The sequence below is a fragment of the Pelophylax lessonae genome, assembly GCF_965119305.1.
Source record: "Pelophylax lessonae genome assembly, chromosome: 1".
Taxonomy (NCBI): domain Eukaryota; kingdom Metazoa; phylum Chordata; class Amphibia; order Anura; family Ranidae; genus Pelophylax; species Pelophylax lessonae.
Genome location: NC_138768.1, coordinates 122,590,529 through 122,613,654, shown reverse-complemented (window position 1 = coordinate 122,613,654; position 23,126 = coordinate 122,590,529). Strand labels below are relative to the sequence as shown.

The 23,126-nt window shown below is 44.8% G+C and overlaps 1 protein-coding gene across 1 annotated transcript; it reads right to left on the bottom strand.

Annotated features, from left to right (window-relative positions):
* Positions 1-18,861, bottom strand: LOC309544322 (alpha-ketoglutarate dehydrogenase component 4-like). Its single transcript, XM_082243229.1, has 4 exons — positions 18,765-18,861; positions 11,997-12,060; positions 7,000-7,208; positions 1-212 (listed from the first exon to the last, which is right to left on the bottom strand). Exons 1-4 carry the CDS (start codon positions 18,801-18,803, stop codon positions 195-197), a joined length of 330 nt encoding a protein of 109 aa, XP_082099355.1. The 5' UTR covers positions 18,804-18,861; the 3' UTR covers positions 1-194.
* Positions 18,862-23,126: the final 4,265 nt, after the last annotated feature.

The window sequence follows — 23,126 nt, the reverse complement described above, 5'->3', positions numbered from 1 at the left end:
CTTCTCCATTGCTTCTTACAGAAAAAAAAGGTTATGTGAAAAGTTAAAAATGAAGGCAGAGGTTGAAAACTTCCACAATGTGGGGATTTGTTTTTCTTTATTAATCTAGTTTACAATTATGTAGAATTTTTACAGTTTGAGAAACACTTGGTAACAATCGTATTCTGGCAGCGGAAGAGGAACACTTCAGGTATTCATTCAGGACCGCCACGCTGAAATGAAACATAAGTTAATTAATAACTCCAGAAAGAAAAAAAAAAAAAAAATAACAAGCACTAATCATACCAGAGAGTCACAAGAAATAGGTTTAATCAGATTTTTGGCTGGATCAGGCGACAATATCATGTCTAAGGGCTAATTCCCCAGCTGAGCACTCTTGGAGGAACTTACTGGCCAGATTAGAACCTGCTCTTGGTGCTATGGCTCCCATCATGACAAGCCAAGCATATATAAGAAACTGGCAACCTGCAGAGATTTTACCTAAATCTATGGGCTATTTATGATTTAAATACAAGAAGGGAAAGTTCCAGTGCTTTACTAAGTAGTGGTGTTGGTTGTAAAACCAAATTATTAACAGAAGGTGACGCACAGTGCATGAAATAGATGTAGCAAACTGTTCTTTTTTCATTAATACCAAAAAATGCAGAAATTTCTGATCTACATTATGTGCATCAGTAATTTATTTAAAGCTTTCCCTAAATTGAGTCTAGCCAACCCACAGTATGCATCCTGGCTTAATTTGTGTAGAGTAGATTAAGAGTAAACATTATTAACCACTTTACCACCGGAGGATTTTCCTGCTTCACGTCCAGGCCACTTTTTGCAACTTGGCACTGCGCGACTGACAATTGCGCGGTCATGCAACCCTGTACCCAAACTAAATTTACGTTCTTTTTTTCCCCACAAACAGAGCTTTCTTTTGGTGGTATTTGATCACCTCTGCGCTTTTCATTTTTTGCGATATTAATAAAAAAAGTGCAAACATTTTGCGAAAAAATTGACATTTTCTAGTTTTACAGTTAAAAAATATCCAATATATTCAATTTTTGTCATATATTTAGGCCAAAATGTATTTAGCTACATGTCTTTGACAAAAAAATTCACAATGAGCGTATTTTTAACCGCTTTAAGACCAGAAGATTTTAACCCATTCCTGACCAGGCTATATTTTGCAATTCGGCACTGTGTTACTTAAACGGACAATTGTCGTGCGACGCTGTACCCAAATTAAATGTATGTCCTTTTTTTCCCCACAAATAGAGCTTTCTTTTGGTTGCATTTGATCCCCTGTGCAATTTTTAATTTTTGAAAAAAAGAACGACAATTTTGAAAAACAAAAAAAAATTTTTACAATTTTTTTTACATTCTGATATATAACATTCCCATGAAAAAATGTATAAATCAAATTTTTTTAACATTTTAGGCCAATTTGTTTTCTGCTACATATTTTTGGTAAAAAAAAAAAATCGCAATAAGCGTATTTTGATTGGTTTGCGCAAAAGTTATTGCGTTTACTAACTACGGGAAAGATTTGTCATTTTTATTGTTTATTTTTTTACTAGTAATGGTGGCCATCTGCGGTTTTTTTTTTTTGCGGGACTGCAACATTGCGGCGGACAGATCAGACCCCTGACTGACATTTTTGACACTTTTGGGGGGACCAGTGACATTACTACAGTAATCAGTGCTAAAAATATGCACTGTTACTGTAATAATGACACTGGCAGGGAAGGGGTTAACACTGTTGGTGATCAAGGGGTTAAATGTATGCCTCATGCTTACTGACGTGTGTGGGGGGGAGCGGACTGTGTGACACAGACACAGGATCGCAGGTTCAGCTATGCTGAGTCCTGTAATCTGTCACTGTCTGTCACATAGGAAAATCCGCCCGCTTTGTTTACACAAGCAGGTGGATTTCCTCACTCTATCCCCGACGATCGGGGAAGAGCGGCGGTGATCACCGCCTCTCCTCCCCTGGCCCGACTCCCGCTGTGTCTGAATACAGCGGGAGCGAGCCTCCGGCGGCGCGCACGCGCCGCCCAGAGAGGGGAGAGTCTAGTGACGTAGGTCTACGTCGCCGGACGATAACGAGCCACTTTGCCGCAGTACCAGCTCAGTGAGCGGTCGGCAAGTGGTTAAAGCAGAAGTAAAGCGTAACTCCACTTTTGTTGAGAAAATAAATCCCCTTCTAAGTGATCTTTGTACATTGCAAGGATTTTAACCACTTCAAGACCAAGCCTATTTCTGACACTTCTTGTTTACAAGTTAAAAATCAGTATTTTTTGCCAGAAAAATTACTTAGAACCCCCAAACATTTTTAATTTTTATTTTTAGCAAAGACCCTAGAGCAGTGGTCCTCAACCCTGGCCCTCAGGGCCCACTAACAGGCCAGGTTTGCAAGATAACTGAAATACATCCCAGGTGATATAATTTGCTGCTCAGTGATTGCAGTATTCTAGTCTGCATCTCCCCAAGGTAATACTAAAAATCTGGCCTGTTAGTGGACCCTGAGGACCGGAGTTGAGGACCACTGGTCTAGAGAATAAAATGGTCGTCATTGCAATATTTTATGTCATACGGTATTTGTGCAGCAGTCTTTCAAGCGCCATTTTTTTGGAAAAAAAAAAACACTTCACTGAATTTAAAAAACTAAACAGTAAAGTTAGCCCAATTTTTTTGTATATTGTGAAAGATAATGTTACACCAAGTAAATAGATACCCAACATGTTACGCTTTAAAATTGCATGCACTTGTGGAATGGGGACAAACTATGGCACTTAAAAATCTCCATAGGCAACGCTTTACAAATTTCAACGGTTACCAGTTTAGAGTTTCAGAGGAGGTCTTTTGCTAGAATTTTTGCTCTCCCTCTAACGATCGTGCCAATACCTCACAGGTGATTTGAAAACGGTTTACATTTGCGGGTGCGACTTACCTATTCCTTTAAAAAAAATGTTCTGATCACTTTTATTGCTGTCACAAGAAATGTGAACATCCCTTGTGACATTAATAGGCAGTGACAGGTACTCCTTATGGAGGGATCTGGGGTCTAAAAGACCCCAAACCCCTTCTCTTCTCTTCAAAGTATTTAAAACGCCAAAATCTGCATTATTCAATACCTTGGAATTTTTTTTTTTTAATTCTTTATTTAAAGGTATGCCATGAAAAAATAAGTGACTACAATAATACAGTATAATAATTAGTTGTAACATAGCGACAGAAAGCCTGGTTACACAGTACGGATAACAACCTGCTGTAAGACACAAGATCACAAAGCATAAACATATAGTGCAACCTGGGCCCGTTTGTCATCTTGTTTTCAGTGCTTTGTCATTCACGTGCAGTATTTTTGTATATAGGATTTTGTGTGGGAGGTTGTCCAGCGCCACCCATCCAGGCAGAGAGGGGTAGGAATTCCTGCCAGCATCTAACATTTGGTCGGCAAGGACCCCCATCAGATCCCTTACTCCAGAGTCCTTGGAATTGTTAAAATTGGCACCGTTGGCAGCTGAGTAAACCGGAAGTGACTCTGGCCAGCCAGAGGAAGTGCCTGACTGCATCCCTTTAGACGTGTTCCTATTGGGAGTATCTCACCAAAAATGACATTTTTGTTGCAGGGGATGCCAGAAATCCGCCTTGTATCTTAGGGCAGACGTCTGGAAAAATCAGTGAGCCAATCACACAAGCAGGAAATTATGTTTTTGGGGGCATTCAGTACACATTCTGTGTCATAATTGCTTCTCACTGCCTGTGCTGCTCAGCGTATATTAACGGCTAGGCTCTGTGCCAAGATGACTTCGCTCTGTGCTCATATCTGGGTTTGCCAGAAATTTGGTACACCCACAGTTATTTTTCCTTTTTTTTTTTTATCCTTTGTGGTTATTCAGGAATATATTTAATTGAAAGTTTTTCTGCCTGGCGTTCAGTGCAACCGCAGTCAGAATGAGTACTATAAAAAGCTACCATAATGGAGCACTTCATAATAAATGTAACCAAACATTGGCTATAAAAATGGTGCTGGGTTTCCCTTCCCACAATAGAGGAAAAGGAAAGAGCTAGGATATCCTGACATTATTTGTGCCACCTACATGCTTAGCTTGAATACCTCACAAACCGACAGATGTTTGCACCACAAAAAGAAAGAAAATGGTTTCTGCCTACCTGACCATAGGTTGAACTTTAAGTGATTGCGGTGGGTATGTAGACAAGTAGCAAGCAAAAACCTAAGGCAGTGATCTGTATTGGTCTGGATATTGGATTTTTTTGTGAGTGATATTGCACCCATTTCTTTTGATTAAATAGTTGATTACCCTTTTTATAGAATTGTTTTCTTCTTGTTCCCTACAACAAAAAAGGTACATAGATAAAGAATTGGACCTAAACTAAGGAACATGATCCTGTATTAACTCATAATGTTAATTAACTATTTGTACAGATTTCACAATATCCCAACATCTATACAACATGCACTGCCTATTCAATCAATAATCCAAAAAAGGAATAAACTACGGGAAAATAAACTAGGTGTTCATGTGTGAATACTATATTTTCTGATAGTGTGGATGAGCTAAAGGCACTTATATCTGTATTTTGATTCTCCTCCTTAGCAAAGATCACAAGAATGCTAAGCAGTTTATTACATACTACTGTTATAGCCCTAAAATACAAACGCGTGAATGACCCTAAAAGACTTGCATCTCTGTTCAACCAATCTTGTCATTCATCCCTGCCAAAAATTCATAGCCAGGTCATCGACCACACTGTAGACTACCGTGGAGTTAAGCAATTCATCCTGGTGGAGGATATAAACAGTCACTGGACCACAGCAGTGGCATCATTGTTAAGGTCATGCATGGGCCACCAACTTCTGTAAGCATGTTCACTGTACTGCAACAGTCAGTGTTTAATACAACAAGGTTCTCACAGGATTAGAGTGCTGATCCTCCTCCTCAAGTTTAAGCTTTGTTATGCAGTGGATTAAAAAGGAGGATAAAATCAAGACAGATTTACGCAAATATACTAATTGTATATAAAATACATCTAATAAATTTGTAAATATTTTAGCTATTTGTACATACTTAGTAACAGTAGCAGCCATAAAGCTTGTGCCAGTTTTCCCAGCCGCCTCCCGCCTGTAAAGTAAAGGGGTTAGATGGCTGTATACCTCCTAGACGATCCCTTTTACAGTGCGTTTTTTACCTACAAACCTCCCCCCTATCCCCTTGTGAACGGGAGAGTCCGGGACCACATCCATCAGCTTTAGGAGGCTGAGCGGGAGGAGACTGAGGAACATCTGAATGAAACCAGAAGTGATGATGGATTTAGTCACTTCAGGTTTCAAAGCCATCTTGAATGTATGTAACCGAGCTTATCAGCATTGGAGAGCAGGAGAGACAATTGGGTCTATTAGACCCCCAATGTCTTTATAAATAATACTGGTCATCTGCTCAATGCTATAACATGGCGGTATGTTAACCCCTTATAATATCAATAAAGTAATAAAAGAAAGAAGAAATTAAAAACCAAAACAATTAAAAGGATAAGTTCACCTTTGGGACCATGTTACATGTTCCACCTGTTTTTAGGGTGGAACATGTTACATGTTCCCACTGCTGAAGCCATTCCCCAACCTGCCGCCTCCCTACACTTGCGGTCACAATTTAAAATAAAAAAAAAATAAAAAAACGCGGCCATGCAGAGCTCTGCCCACCCAGCCATGTCATTCATTCACAAAGTTCTGTGAATGAACGAACTACAAGTACCAACAAACTTTGCGGCTGTCGGCTGGTAGTTGAGAACTACAAGGGCACTGTTGAGCGCCCTAGGCTGTTCATTGTTTCTTCCCGTCAGTGTGCAACTGCTTGCATGTACAAAGTACGGGCAGACAGCTTACACTGACATTCTGCAGGACACCTGCATGGCACCCAAGACCTACTGATCAGGGGTTTAATGATTTGCATGCTCCTAGTATATAAAATAATAAATGCACTTTTTTTTACCTGCAAAAAGATGTGCATTTATTATTTGTTCATTTTCTTTTATTTACAAAGGTGAACTTATCCTTTAAACATAACTCCAGTTGCCCTGCACACCCATTAATACAAAAGGCATGCACATGGTGCGCACATGTATGTAAACCACGATCGCACTGGTGAGTAGTAAAGGCTTTCAAAGTGTCGCCTATGGAGATTTTTAGGTATCATTGTTCATTGCAATATCGCAGGAGCACAACATTTTAAGACTTGGCATGTTTGGTATCTATTTACTCAGTTGTTCAAATATCAAGCAATCAAGCAACAAAAACTGCAACTTTTATCTTTTAATTCTACTCTGCTTTCCAAAAATATATAATGTCTGGGTGTTTTAAGTAATTTTGGGGCCAAAAATGCAGATTTTCACGTGTGCAAAAATGAAAAACAGGTGGGTCATAGGTTTTGTGTGATAAAAGTAAGCTACTGGTCTGTATTCAGGCACTGTAAAACTAGAGTGAAACTAGACTATCCAGTAGAAAAGAAACAAAAGAGAAATCCAATATACAGTAGGGGATATTTATCAATTAATAATGTGCTGACTAATCTGCCATAGAAATGCAAAAGATTTATTATGTCACATTTCATGTAATAAATGTGTTGTATGGCTTTGTGCCATTTTTTGTGCCAGTTTTTTATTCGCATCATTCAAAAGGATGGCAGATTTTCCAACTGGCTTATTGCCTAAAAAATAGCTAATAAGTAATTTTCATATAACCACGCCTGTTCAAAAAGTGATCCACATTACTTCCCAATTATCTGGCAGATTGCTGTATTATATGTGCAGCATACTAGCTTAAAATACTTGTCAGAAATGTGCAAAAACAGGCAGACATTTGAAGATTAGTTGCAGAAATTCACAATACAGAAGCAATGTGGCGCTTCCAAACATTCAGTTGCAAATGGTAGAGTAGGAACTACATAAATGTCCTTCAATATGTTAACCAATATTAAAGCTTGAATGCCTCACTTGTATATACTCCATTTCTTCACTGGGCACAGGTTTTCTCCTGTACTTCTGAGGAAGTGATTTCAATAAGTCATTAGTGTCTGGGGATGTCACTACTCGGCGGACAGGTGCAGGATTGGAAATTCCGGGAGGATTTTCGATCGTAGCTTGTTGTGCTGTGATTGAGGGAGTAGTGAAGGGATAAATCATAGACTTCAATGCTTCTTGCACTAAAAGTAATAACACTTGTGGTAAAATAAGGAATACCAAATAAATGTATACAAACAAAAATGAAAACACATCTGTTATAGTTTTATGTTTTTGTCATACTAAAGGCCAAGTGCACCTTTTCAGGCAAAATTTCACTTTTCATAGTAGATAGAAGCCTTTTCCAATGTCTTTTCTGCCCAAGCCATCCCAATGTAGCGACCTGGAAGCGATGTACAGTGGAACCTCGATTTACGAGTACCTTTGTTTACGAGCGTTTTGAAAGACGAGCAACATTTTTAAAAAAAAAAAACTGTCTTGATATACGAGCAGTTTTATACACTAAAAGCATGCCATCCCCTCTGTTAATGCACTCTGTTACATACCATTATGTGTCCCAATGCTTGTACTGTATATAAACATGCCGATTTATATTGTTTCAGAGTGTCCCTGCACTTACTGTATATGTCTCCTCGTTTCTCTGCTCTACCCGGCGGGAGGAGCCGATCACTCCTTCTGACGTCATCTGAGGAGGAGGGGAGGAGAGAAGCAGAGGGCTGCAGTAAACAGCCAGACAAGCTCTAATACAGTATAATTGGCATCTGTTATGTACAGCACGGACACAGGGACACAATGTTTAACAGAGGAGATGGCATACTTATACTGTACAGTAATGTACTACTTTATATATAATACAGCATATCTTTATATTACTATAAATGCTTGTGGAACGAATCATCTGAGTTTCAATGCTTTCCTATGGGAAAACTTGCTTTGATATACAAGTGTTTTGGATTACAAGCAAGCTGCTGGAACCAATTATACTCGCAAACCAAGGTTCCACTGTATTGCTTCAGGGTTCATTATGGCTAACGGAGATCAGTAAATGGATGTTCACTGGTCTCCCTCCCCCTACCTGCCGACAACCGACATGCGGGTCCTAGACCTGCAGGAGGAAAAGCAGATCCCAGGATACATGGCAGGGGACACAATTCATGGGTCACAAAAAGAGATTGGGCAGCTGTACAGCCGACAGGAGTGTATCTAAAACCCCTCACTGCCACCACTAGTGGTGGCATTAAAAAGGTTAGGGAAAAAACTATACAGATTTGTCACTAAATATTCCACTGCCTTCTGTCAGATGCTTGCATCTCATTGGCCCAACACTGACAGCTGCCTTGCAGGTTCAGCAGAACACAGAGCTGAACCCAAGCTCATCCCTTTTTGTAATATTCTTCAGGATTTGTCCAGTCTTTGATCAAAGGGAAGCAGTAAGAAGAGACGATAGAAACTAAGCTAGAAAAACTACAGCTAGTGAAATCTGAACTCCTGAGCTACACCAGGGAAAATAATTATATGATCCCCTGCAGATTTTTTGTAAGTTTGCACACTTACAAAGAAATGAAGGGTCCATAATTGTTATCATAGGTGTATGTTAAATGATAGAGACCGAATATAAACCAAAAATCCAGGAAAAAAAAAACACATAAAACAAAGTTGCAATTCAGTGAGTAAAATAAATATTTGATCCCCAAGCAAAACATGACTTAATACTTGAGGTAAGATGTTTCTTGTAGTTAGTGACCAGGTTTGCACACATCTCAGACGGAATTTTGGCCTACTCTTCTCTAAATCCTTAGAGCCGGTGTTCCGTGAGAAAACCATACCCGTGAGAAAACCATACCCTCGTCACTTCCGCTGCAGCTACGGAGGGTATGGATTTCTCACGGTACTTACACTTGCCGCCGTTACATTAAAAACAGCTCCACTGCAACATCAATCATCTCCGCTCCTTCCCCTGTCACTTCCCTCATTTCGCCTAATAAATATAAAAGCGGGATCACGGAGCCGAGATCGGCGTCATTTACATGTCATACACCCGCCGCCGCTTATATATTTATTAGGGGAGATCAGGGAAGTGACAGCGATAGGAGAGCAGATGTTTGAAGTTGCTGCCGAACTGTTTTAATTATACCGCCGTAAGTATGACATTTCACACAGTGCCGTGATTATTTCCTACCCTCTGAGCATGCGCACTTGTGATCTTCTTTGCTGTTCAGTTACGTCTCCGGGGCTCTGAGCATGCGCACTGCTGCGCTGCTCAGCTGTTTCACACAGGAAGTGAAAAGGGTATGGTTTCTTCACGGGGTATGGTTTTTTAACGTTACACCGGTTCACACTGAGGCGATCTGACTTGGAGGAGCAACCTGTGAAGTCGCGGTGCACAGCGTGCGGCGCGACTTGCAGGGACTTCACATAATGCAAGTCTATGCAAGTCGCTCCCAGGTCGCCCCAAAGTAGTACAGGACCCTTTTTCTAAGTCGGAGCGACTTGTTTCCCCCCTTTTAGAACAGGTCCTGTACTACTCAATGGTGAGCGACCGACCGCGACTTGTCAGGCGACTTGGTCGCCTGACAAGTCGCGCTAGTCTGAATGGGGTCTTAAAGTTTCTTGGCGGTCTCTTGGCAACTTGAAGTTTCAGCTCCCTCCATAAATTTTTTTTATAGGATTAAGGTCTGGAGACTGACTTAATTACCTTAATGTGCTTCTTCTTGAGCCACTCCTTTGTAGCCTTGGCGGTATTTGTTGGATCATTATCATGCTGGAAGACCCATCCACGACCCATATTCAGTGTTCTGGTTCTCATCCAAGATATTACAATACATGGCCCCGTCCTTTGCCCCTTAATGCGGCAAAGTTGGCCTGTACCTTTAGCAGAGAAACAGCCCCAAAGCACCATGTTTTCACCTTCGTTCTAGACTGTAGGGATGGTGTTCTTAGGGTCATAGTTAGCATTTTTCTTCCTCCAAACAGGACAACTTAAGTCAAATGTGAAAGGGCTTCATTTTGGTCTCTGACCACAGCACTTTCTCCCAATTATTTAGATGTTCAGTGGCATGACTGTCGATGTGCCTTCTTGAGGAGGGGGACTCGTGTTTGGAGGAATAAAAATCCTGACAATGACCCAAAGAACACCATTCCTACAGTCAAGCACGAAAGTGTCAACTTTGTGCTTTGGGGCTGTTTCTCTGCTAAAGGTACAGGCCGACTTTGCCACATTGGGGAGCCAATGGATGGGGCCATGTATTATAAAATCTTGGATGAGAACCTCCTTTCAGCCAGAACACTGAAAATGGGTCATGGATGGGTCTTCCAGCATGACAATGACCCAAAACATACTGCCAAGGCAACAAAGGGGGGACTCAAAAAGAAGTACATAAAGGTCATGGAGTGGCCTAGCCAGTATCCAGACCTTAATCCTCTGGAAAATGGAGGGAGCTGAAACTTCGAGCTGCCAAGTGGCAGCCAAGAAACCTTAAGGATTTAGAGAAGATCTGTAAAAAAAAAAAAAAGTGTACCAAAATCCCTCCTGAAATGTGTGCAAACCTGGTCACTAAATACACGAAAGTCTTACCTCTGTGATTGCCAACAAGGGTTTCTCCACCAAGTACTAAGTTATGTTTTGCTTGGTGATCAAATAGTTATTTTACTCACTGAACTGCAACTAAATTTTAAACATTTGTATCATGGGGTTTTTTTTTTCTGGATTTTTGGTAATATTTTGTCTATCATTTAAAATACACCTATGATGAAAAAATGTAGACCCTTATAATTTATTTGGAAGAGGGCAAACTCACTAGTGTCACCTCATCTGGGCCCCACAGCGCCAATAAGTGCAGTCTCATCTGTGCCTACCAGTGCAGCTTATTAGTGCCCATCAGTGCAGCAGGGATCGTTAGGAGAGTCGGCTGGATGACAGCGCACGGATCTCCCGCTGTGACAGATCTTGTATGTGAAACGCCAGCCGTTGTCGCCTCCTGGACCGGCCCTGGACCATTGTGCTGTCTATCACAAAGCCGGTCAAGGAAGCTGGACAATGCGTTTCACATACAAGATCTGTCACAGCGGGAGATTCCTGCTTTGCCATCCAGCCGGCTTCTCCTAACTATCCCTGCTGCACCGACAGATGGTGGCGGGGGGCGTTGGGGGTGGTGAGTGGCAGGGAGCAGAGGAGGAAGACACCACCTCCATGGGCGGTACAGACCAGGGGTCTGTGAGACCCCTCTGTCCACTACATCAATTATGGAAGGGAGGACCGCCCTGCTTGCTGTAGAGAACTACAAATAGGCAACGCCGCAAGAATGGTGGCTGGGGGGACAGGAGCAATAGCAGGCAGCAATAGCAGGCACCGGTCTTACAAACAGGAAATCACAGGGCAGTAATGGTTTTACCTTTCAGCAGGCTATTACAGAGGAACTACTGAGCTCAGATAGATGGATGGCATAGTCGGTGAAGGTAGGAGATCAGCAACAAGGACATGGGAAAAAGTTTTTGCCAGGAGTTCTCCTTTAAGACAAAGCAAGGCTTTTACAGCAATGTTGCAGGAGGTGATGACTGTTAAGTGGCCAGGGTTAAAGCACAAAGTGAAGCCAGTTCACACAAGTGCCTTGCAGAAATGCATAGGTTGAGTTAAGCAGCTTATTTTTTTTGGACCAAAACTCTGCAAAGCACTTTAACTGGACCTGCAAGTTTTTTTCAACGCAATGAGCACACACATAGAACATTCACATCTAAGTTGTGTGTGTGTGTGTTGGGGTGCCATTTAAAATAAATGGCATCACAACACATTGCATTGCGTTTGATGATTTATCAGAACGTGTTTTAAAGAGCAACACAGCCAACAGATACTCTTTTGAAATTTCCTGTATTATAATGGATGTTGCCGTACTCTGGGTAATATGCAGTGCCAGCAGATGTGGAGCTGTAGGACTTCTACTGCTTTCTAATTTTGGATTGTTACACACACTCACCATTAGGTTTTGGACTATTTTTCCTGTCTGGGAATCGTATTGCTGGAACATGCGGCTTAACCACCTAAAAAAAAAAAAAGCAGAGATTTAGTGTCAACACCAAATACTGAAAATGCAATTAAAGCATTAGTAAAGGGAAATGTTTAAAGTGATATTAAAGTCTTTTTTTTTGTAAATAAAAATGTTATACTTCCCTGTTCTATCTAGTGGTTTTGCACAGAGCAGCCCAGATCCTCCTCTTCTCGGGTCCCCCACCGGCGCTCCTTGCCCCTCCCTCCTGCCAATTGCCCCCACAGTAAACAGCTTGCTATGTGGCCACCTGAGCCAAGCCGCTGCTCTGTGGGCCCATTCAGACACAGAACCGCGGCTCGGCCCCACCCCTCTACTCATTGGCTCACTGACTGATTGACAGCAGCGGGAGCCGATGGCGCCTGCTGCTGTCTAAACCAAATGGGAGAGTCCGCAGCCAGTCGAGCCACACAAGTCGCTCCGACCTAGAAAAAGGGTCCGGAGCTTCTTTGGGGCGACCAGGAGGCGACCGCCATAGACTTCAATGTTATGAAGTCCGTGGCGGCCGCTCCGAGGTCGCGGCGCGCTGCTCGCACCGCGACCTCGGAGGTCGCCACCCGAAGTCGGATCGCGTGCATGTGAACGGGGGCTCAGGCAATTGTTTATCAACATTGTTAAGGCTGTGAGATAACACAATGTTTTACAATGTATCATTTCCTTCTTTTAGAATTTAGATCAAAGGAATTAACTTCCATCTGTGAGGGCAGTTTAACCTCTTAAGTGCTGGGTCACACTTGTGCGATGCGGGAACGCTGCGAATATGCAGCGTGCCGTGTTCCCGCATCCGCACATCTGGCAGTTCACACTGCCATATGCGATACGCAGGGGGTGTCAATTAAAAGTTAACAACACCCCCAGTTGCGATTGCATATCGCAGTGCGATCTGCAAGTTCGCACAGAATCCGATTGCACAAGTGTGAACCACTGTGCGATCCGATTCTGATGCGGCTCAAAAAAAGCCTCATGTGCGAGTTTGCTGCGGATGCGCTGCGAATCCAGCCATACAAAGTGTATGGCTGAACTCGCATCCGCACATGAGATCGCATGTAATGAAGGAGTAGTGCGCTCCGAATTACATGCAATCTCGCAAACCGCACAAGTGTGAACCGGCACTAAAGGCTAAGGCCCCTTTCACACATGGAGTCCGTTCAGATCCGCCTGTCAGTTTTTTTGGCGGATCTGAATGGACGCCCCATGCATCCCTATGGGGCATCGGATGTCAGCGGAGACTTGTCTGCTGACATCCGATCCGTCCAAACTGGACAGATGGAAACCCTATTTTCCATCCGTCTGGCGGATCAGATCGGATGAGAACGGACAGACGGTCCGTTCCCATCCGATTCCCCCATAGAGATGAATGGGGACCTGACAGCTGTGTCTCCGCACACAGTAATCCAACTGCTCAGCAGGGGATAGGCGGATCGATAACCTGCTGAGAAAAATGGAGTTCGCTTGGCGGACTCAGTGTGTGAAGGAGCCCTTAGCCTTTATCTGACACTTGTTGTTTACAAGTTAAAAATCAGTATTTTTTGCTAGAAAATTACTTAGAACACCCAAACATTATATACATTTTTTAGCAGAGACCCTAGAGAATAAAATCGCGATCGTTGCAATCTTTTATGTCACACTGTATTTGAAGTCTTTCAAACGCAGTTTTTTGGGAAAAAATACACTTTCATGAATTTAAAAACAGTAAAGTTAGCCCATTTTTTTTGTATAATGTAATAGATGTTACACTGAAAATCATGATCTTTATTCTAAGCAAAAAAATCATGATTCTCATTTTATCCAGAACCGTGCAGCTCTACCGTACAGTCAAAGCTATGGTAATTCCAGTAGTAACCTACGGCTGTGAAAGCTGGACCATAAGGAAGGCTGAACGCTGAAGAATTGATGATTTTGAACTATGGTGTTGGAGAAGACTTTTGAAAGTCCCTTAGGTGGCAAGAAGACCAAACCAGTAAATCCTCAAGGAAATCAAGCCTGAAAATTCACTGGAAGGATCGAATACTTTGGCCACCTAATGCGAAGAGAGGACTCATTGGAAAAGGTCCTGATGCTGGGAAACATGGAAGGAAAAAGGAGACGAGGACATCAGTAAACAAGATGGATAGATAGCATCATCGAAACAATGAACATGAAGTTAAAGCAAGCTCCGGGAGGCAGTGGAGGACAGAAAATGCATGTGCTATGGTTCATGATGTCACAAAGAGTCGGACACGACTAAACTAATGTAAAAATAAAAAAACAACAATAGGTGGTCAACATTAAAATATAACTAAACCCAAAAACAAAATTTTAGTATTGCAGCCTACCAGTTCTCAGATGTGGTAGCTGCATACGTTTTCATTTTCCATCAGACCCCTGGGTCTGATCCGACAAAAAAAAAAGAAAAAACCGAAGGAGATTTGTTCCCCTCTGTGTGGCTGGATCAGATTGCAGTCAGGTGTAAATGGCAAGCCGGTCCTCTATGGGCTGCCCATATCGCAAAGCAGGCTGTGTCTGTTTTTGCTCGGCATAAGCAGAGTGGGCACAGACCTGTCATTCGGCCGCTCCGCTCAGCAGGTGCTTAACTGTTAGATCCCGTTAAGCAAATCAGATCCGGCCTGTGTTATAGGGGCCTTAGAATTTCACTATTTCACTGCACAACAAATGTCAGTCCATACAACAGGTTCATATACCTTCATTTGGGGAAAACTGGACCAGTGTAAAAATTGACAATGCCTACAGTCTAACTTTAAAGTAAATACACTTTCTGCTGGTACTTGTCTTCCATGCCCTTTCCCTTTGCTTGTTTTGGCTTTTAGTGCCCTTTGTATGGGGGGACATGAAGTGCTATTCCTTTTCTCTACAATGACGTGGTCCTGAGAACCATTTAAGCTTATTGAGGAAAGTGGGGACAAAAGTAAAAGTCAGTAGCAGAGGGAGCATGCTATGCAGCATAACTGTTACTTTGAGAATTTAGCATGCAGCCTGGGCCCATCTGGAGAAATGCTGGGGATGCCATGCAAACATAGCAGCTGTGGCAGCCAACATTGATAAGCCAGGCGAATGCACCCCTGGAGGGATGCCGGGGATGCTGTGCAAACATAGTTGATGGATGCAGGCTGTGGGCTGCCACGACCATTGGCCCATAGTGAAAAACAAGTCAAAAGTTAACCGCCATAAAGGCCATTAATCCCTGATTAAACGTCAACTACGGCTCAAATGTCGTTGGATGAGCATCTTCATCCTCTCGACTGTATTTGGGGTCTCGACCTGTGTTGTCATTGTGGTCTCGAGGATGAGGGTCATGGTCCCCCTGTGCACTCCTAGAGATCTGGCCAGTCAGGGATGGGGACTTCTGGAACATCCAAACATGCAAAGAGATCCCGCAACTGCTCAGGGGTGTGCAGACTGAAGGAGTCATTACCTTTACGAATGACAAGATGAAATGGGTGGCCCCAACGGTGGATTGACTCAGCATTCTGGATTAGATTGAGAAGGAGCTGGATAGTCCAACGCATTCTGAGAGTCATGCAGGATAGATCTGGAATGAGTTGAACTGGTGCCCCGTCCACAGGACCAATGGACCAAGCCCGTTGCATAATTTCCTCTTTAATGGTATAAAAGTGTACTCTCGCAAGGACATCTCTGGGGTACAAAGCGTACCCCCCTCAAAAGCCCTGGACTTGGTTTAACTCCAGTTTCATTGTTGGGGTTTTGCATAGCAGGCGGTTCAGGATGGCATTGACCATTGTGCTAAGGTCTCCTCCAGATGTTGCCTTAGGGGTGTCCTGGAGCCTCATATTGTTTCTCAAATTTTGTTTTTTACGGTCATGAATCAGCAACTGCAATGTGGAAATACCTTGGTTTTGCCGCTCCTGAGCTGTTACTCTAGCTTCCAGAGAGTGTGTAGAGGTTTCATTTGAAATGACCCTAGAGTCCACTTTGTTTATCTGGTGCTTTTGGTCCTGGATCTCTTTTAGAGAGGGTACTCACAACTGTAGCAGCCATTGCAGAGATGTCCTGCTTGGTGGGGAGGAGAGAGAGAAAATCTCACCATTTTCCTAAAAGCAAGTGACAGTGGAAGGGTCCGCGCCGGGGAAGTCTGGCAAAAGGATCGGTGAGTCTGGGCGGCCCGGAAGTTGGGAGAGAACAGGTTGGGACTTCCCATTTTTCCCCTAAGCGGCAGGATCCATGGTGGCGTCATGTTGGATCCCGGGCCAGAAACAAAAGCCTAAAAAATATGCCGAAAGGTCCAGTCCCCAGTGGTCTGAGGGTATCCCAGAAGGCTTATCTGCATGAATGTGTGTTGGGATCCGTGTGCTGTAAGCGTGGCTTCTGTATCATAGCCAAACCATGGCCCATCCCCTGTGTATTAACGTGGACCGGACGTCCCCCTGTGTATTAACGTGGACCGGACGTCCCCCTGTGTATTAACGTGGACCGGACGTCCCCCTGTGTATTAACGTGGACCGGACGTCCCCCTGTGTATTAACGTGGACCGGATGTCCCCCTGTGTATTAACGTGGACCGACCGTCCCCCTGTGTATTAACGTGGACCGGGCGTCCCCCTGTGTATTAACGTGGACCGGGCGTCCCCCTGTGTATTAACGTGGACCGGGCGTCCCCCTGTGTATTAACGTGGACCGGGCGTCCCCCTGTGTATTAACGTGGACCGGGCGTCCCCCTGTGTATTAACGTGGACCGGGCGTCCCCCTGTGTATTAACGTGGACCGGGCGTCCCCCTGTGTATTAACGTGGACCGGGCGTCCCCCTGTGTATTAACGCGGACCGGGCGTCCCCCTGTGTATTAACGCGGACCGGGCGTCCCCCTGTGTATTAACGCGGACCGGGCGTCCCCCTGTGTATTAACGCGGACCGGGCGTCCCCCTGTGTATTAACGTGGACCGAGCGTCCCCCTGTGTATTAACGTGGACCGAGCGTCCCCCTGTGTATTAACGTGGACCGGGCATCCCCCTGTGTATTAATGTGGACCGGATGTCCCCCTGTGTATTAACGTGGACCGAGCGTCCCCCTGTGTATTAACGTGGACCGAGCGTCCCCCTGTGTATTATGTGGACTGCGATGGGGCGCCCCCTGTGTATTATGTATACTGGAATGGGGTGTCCCCTGTGTTTTTTATGTGGACTGGAATGGGGTGTCCCTTGTGTATTATGTAGACTGGGATGGGGCGTCCTCTGTGCATTATGTGGACTGGGATGGGGTGTCCTCTGTGTATTATGTGGACTGGGATGGGGTGTCCCCTGTGTATTATGTGGACTGGGATGGGGTGTCCTCTGTGTATTATGTGGACTGGGATGGGGTGTCCTCTGTGTATTATGTGGACTGGGATGGGGTGTCCTCTGTGTATTATGTAGACTGGGATGGGGTGTCCCCTGTGTATTATGTGGACTGGGATGGGGTGTCCCCTGTGTATTATGTGGACTGGGATGGGGTGTCCCCTGTGTATTATGTGGACTGGGATGGGGTGTCCCCTGTGTATTATGTGGACTGGGATGGGGTGTCCCCTGTGTATTATGTGGACTGGGATGGGGTGTCCTCTGTGTATTATGTGGACTGGGATGGGGTGTCCTCTGTGTATTATGTGGACTGGGATGGGGTGTCCTCTGTGTATTATGTAGACTGGGATGGGGTGTCCTCTGTGTATTATGTAGACTGGGATGGGGTGTCCCCTGTGTATTATGTGGACTGGGATGGGGTGTCCCCTGTGTATTATGTAGACTGGGATGGGGCGTCCCCTGTGTATTATGTATACTGGGATGGGGCGTCCCCTGTGTATTATGTATACTGGGATGGGGCGTCCCCTGTGTATTATGTATACTGGGATGGGGCGTCCCCTGTGTATTATGTATACTGGGATGGGGTGTCCCCTGTGTATTATGTGGACTGGGATGGGGTGTCCCCTGTGTATTATGTATACTGGGATGGGGTGTCCCCTGTGTATTATGTAGACTGGGATGGGGTGTCCCCTGTGTATTATGTGGACTGGGATGGGGTGTCCCCTGTGTATTATGTATACTGGGATGGGGTGTCCCCTGTGTATTATGTGGACTGGGATGGGGTGTCCTCTGTGTATTATGTAGACTGGGATGGGGTGTCCCCTGTGTATTATGTAGACTGGGATGGGGTGTCCCCTGTGTATTATGTGGACTGGGATGGGGTGTCCCCTGTGTATTATGTGGACTGGGATGGGGTGTCCCCTGTGTATTATGTAGACTGGGATGGGGTGTCCCCTGTGTATTATGTAGACTGGGATGGGGTGTCCCCTGTGTATTATGTATACTGGGATGGGGTGTCCCCTGTGTATTATGTGGACTGGGATGGGGTGTCCCCTGTGTATTATGTGGACTGGGATGGGGTGTCCTCTGTGTATTATGTAGACTGGGATGGGGTGTCCCCTGTGTATTATGTAGACTGGGATGGGGTGTTCCCTGTGTATTATGTGGACTGGGATGGGGTGTCCCCTGTGTATTATGTATACTGGAATGCAGTGTATGGTTTGTATTATGTGTATGTGTCCCCTATGTATTGGAGTCACCCTCAGCTCTCCTCTCAGGGTCACTGGCTGTCACCCCCTGTACGCGACAAGTCCGGGAAAATTCGGGCCTGAGCCGATAACACAGACCCACCATCATGTCTCTGTCACACTCCTCTCACCTAATAGTACACGAAGGGTGTAAAATTCTCTCTTACCTGGACGACCCTGCTGGCCGCCGCCATCTTGCTTCCCATGGCGACCCCCCCAGTTTTACTTCCGCTTCCGGGTGAGGAGAGTGAGCGGTCACCTGACTAGCAGCTAGAACGGGGCAGTCGTGTCGTGTATAGTAAGCTGTGCTCAGCTCAGTGTTGGAGGACAGAGATGGAGGTTGTGTGAGAAGTGGAAGGAGGAATCAGCCGTCTGTATGAGGATATAGGGAAGGGGGCTTATTATCTGTGTGGGGTAAAGTGGGGGAGGGGTGTTATAGACCTGGTTGGCTGAGCCTGCAGTACATGTTATTAATGGCGTGTACTGTGTCATGGGATGGCTCATGATTCTCATCATAAAGGGAATAAGGATTGTAGCAAACATTGTGTCCACTAATCCAGCCCTATGAGGTGGTGGCTCCGTGTCACATGGGGCTCCAGTCACAAAACGGTATATACTGCTTAAAGCGCGTACCACCCAAAAGTGAATCTTCTGCTTTCAGCACTCCTCACCCCCATACATGGCACATTTGGCATGTTTTATTTTTTGGGGGTTGTGCGGGTACCTAGTTTAGACAGGGGTCCGCTCCCATACCTAGGCATTTGGTAGCACCCCCCCCCCCATCCCATCTGTCTCTCTAATCACAGGCCCCCCTTTTGCACTCTCTGCCTCCCCTGCATAGTCCTACCTTTGGCATAAACAGATAGCTAATATTATTAGCAATGTGTTTAAGTTTGAGTAAGAAATTGAAGACATGCTAAAGGGGATGGTCAGAGACCTGACATGGTACAGGAGATGGTCAGAGACTGCAAACATGATACAAGAGATGGTCAGAGACTGCAGACATGATACAAGAGATGGTCAGAGACTGCAGACATGATACAAGAGATGGTCAGAGACTGAAGGCGTGATACAGGAGATGGTCAGAGACTGAGGGCGTGATACAGGAGATGGTCAGAGACTGCAGACATGATACAGGAGATGGTCAGAGACTGAGGACATGATACAGGAGATGGTCAGAGACTACATACATGATACAGGAGGTGGTCAAAGGTCACAGGCATGATACAGTAGATGGTCAGACACTGCAGACGTGATACAAGAGATGGTCAGAGACTGAGGACATGATACAAGAGATGATCAGAGACTGAGGACATGATACAGGAGATGGTCAGAGACTACATACATGATACAGGAGGTGGTCAGAGGTCACAGGCATGATACAGTAGATGGTCAGACACTGCAGACGTGATACAAGAGATGGTCAGAGACTGAGGACATGATACAAGAGATGATCAGAGACTGAGGACATGATACAAGAGATGATCAGAGACTGAGGACATGATACAAGAGATGATCAGAGACTGCAGACATGATAGAAGATAGAAAAGCACTAGGGGGGCCGGAGAGCACAGGGGAAGCAGAGAGCACTGAAGGGCACGGGGAAGGGGGGGGGGGACTGGAGAGAATTAAGGGGGGGTTTGAAAAGCATTGCAGGGGGGGCTGGAAGGCGCACTGGGGGGAGGGGGAACTGGAAATCACTGAGGGGGGAGCACTGGGGGAGCCAGAGAGCACGAGGGGGGGATAAAAAGCACTATGGGGAGCTGAGGAGCATGGGGGGGGGGGCTAAAGAGAACAGGGGGGGTGGTTGTAGAGCACTGGGGGGCAAGCAAAATAAGTTGTATAGGAGGGGGATAGGGCAGCTGTATATAGAGAAATTGACACCCCCCCCCCCACAGTGCGTGGCACCCAGGGCTGGCTGCCCCCCCCCACACCCCCCATTCGTACACCACTGGGGCCACCTAGGTGGCTCAATCAGAAGTTCTCCTCTCCCCCTCCCTCCCTGCAATCTTCTGGGACACGTCACAGGTCCCAGGAGATTGCTCGGCCATTCAGACCGCAAAGCATGACTCGTGAGCAGCAAGCTGTCACAGCTGGGTGCCCACACTTGTGATGCAGAGGAGTGGGAGAGAACTGGGCCTTTGGGCGGCCGCATCGCTGGATCCTGGGACAGGGGAGTGTGTTTATTAGAAGTCAGCAGCTACACTTTCTGTAGCTGCTGACTTTTCTAAAGGAAATTTGTACATCCTGTATATATTTGTATTATATTTTGTATGTATTGCACACTGCACTCATTGTGAACATGGCACTAAAAATGTTTTCAGTACATGTTTGCATTCTTTCGAGTCCTGATTATAATTAGCCTGCCTATGTTACGCCCCTTGTTACCATAAAAGTACAATTGTAATAATAATGTGATAGCTACGTAACCATGTGTATAAAAGCCTTCAACTGCGTCAAATAAAACAGTTATTTTGGAAAGATGCGGAGTGTATCTTTTTGTGTTTGTTCCCTACTGCTGTAATTATTTTGAACCACTAATCAATATGAAGATAGGAGTTGCCTATCTATAGAATGTCCAGAACAGATGGCGAGCATTGCGTAGGAGGAAATATACAGGTGACACTGAGAATCCGAGGAGAAAAACAAGGAGCTTGAGACGGTCCGGGAATTTCTGATAATCAGCTGGCTGAGATAAGCCTTTTGCTTACATTTGGGTTAGCAGACTTCTTTGATCGGTAAGACATTTTCGGGACAAAGGGTACCTATTTTACTCCCCTTAATCAAACTGTATTGATTGGTGGTTATATGTTATGTTGTCACTGTCTACTGTCCATCGGAGTGTTATAGATAAGAAAGGGAAGAATAGTGCGTTTAACAGGTTATATGAAGCACACATCTGCTGTAATAGTAGTTTAGAGGCAAGAGGGTATAGGCACATGTAGAGAAGAGAGAAGACTGGTCAGTCATTATGGGCATTAAATGAAGTAAAGGAATCAGAAAGCAGATATCCTACAGGATGACCTGGACAAAATAACGGAGTGGGCAACGACTTGGCAAATGAGGTTTAACGTGGAGAAGTGTAATGTTTTGCACTTGGGGACTAGAAACATAAAAGCACAATACACATTAGGAGGGGAACCCTTGGGGGAATCAAAAATGGAGAAAGATCTGGGAGTCTTGGTTGATGATAGATTAGGCAACAGCATGCAATGTCAAGCGGCAGCTGCCAAGGCCAGCAGAATATTAGCATGCATAAAGAAAGGGATGTATTCCAGAGATAAGTCTATAATCCTTCCACTTTATAAAACTCTGGTTCGACCGCATCTGGAGTACTCTGTCCAGTTCTGGTCGCCAGTCCTCAGGAGGGATGTGTTGGAGCTGGAGAGAGTCCAGAGAAGGGCAACTAAACTAATTAGGGGTTTGGAGGACCTTAATTATGAAGAGCGTCTGCAATCGCTTGATTTATTCTCCCTGGAGAAGAGACGCCTGAGGGGGGACATGATAGCAATTTTTAAATATCTTAATGGGGATCTCAGTTTAGAAAAAAAGCTGTTCGGTCGAAGGGATTGCATGAGGACTCGGGGGGCATACAATGCGATTGGAGGAGAAGCGTTTTAACCTCAGGCAACGTGGGGGGTTCTTTACTGTTAGGGCTACAAGATTGTGGAATTCTCTACCACAAGAGGTGGTTTCTGCGGGTAGTATGGTGGCTTTCAAAAGACTATTAGACGTACATCTTAGGCTCCATGTACACGGGACGCTGGAAATGGCCGTTTAGGAGCAGTTGGGCGTTTTTTTCAGAAGCCCCTGAACCCATCTACATTTTATCTTATCTGTCCATGTACACCAGGTCGTTTACAGTCATTTGCAGGCAGTTGCGTTCAGGGACTGTTTTTAGAACGCAATTATTTGCGTTCGAACGTGTGTTTCCCGGCGTTTCAAACGCACAAACGATGACCCGCGTTTAGCGTTCGCGTTTTTCCATTTTAAAGGGGAATAATTTTTTTGACCTCTAGGAACGCTTCTAAACGCAAACGCCCGCAAACGCTGCTAAACGCCCGCCAAACGCGGGTACAAACGCGACTGAACGGACGTTTCAAACGTCCTAGAAATTCCAGCATTCAAAGGGACTTTTAACAACGTCCCGTGTACATGGAGCCTTAAGGATCAGAACATTCAGGGGTATGTGAGATGATTACAGCCACACACACCTACACAGGTTGAACTGGATGGACTGTTTTTATTCAACCTCACTTACTATGTAACTATGGAATCAAGGGTAAGAGACCCTCAAAAATGCCAAGCACAACAGGAGCGCTAGAAAATGTATGAACCGAAGTTGCGGTTCCGCCTATACTGAGCCCCTAGATAAAAGGGTAAAGTGGACAGGGATCCACAATGGGTAACAGGGTCACCAAAAGGTCCATGGGGGACTGAAATCATGTAGATTAAACAGAGGAACAGTTATCTATTTGAACAGGATGGATGAAGGGTGATAGAAAAATTAAAACTAGACATAAAGGGAA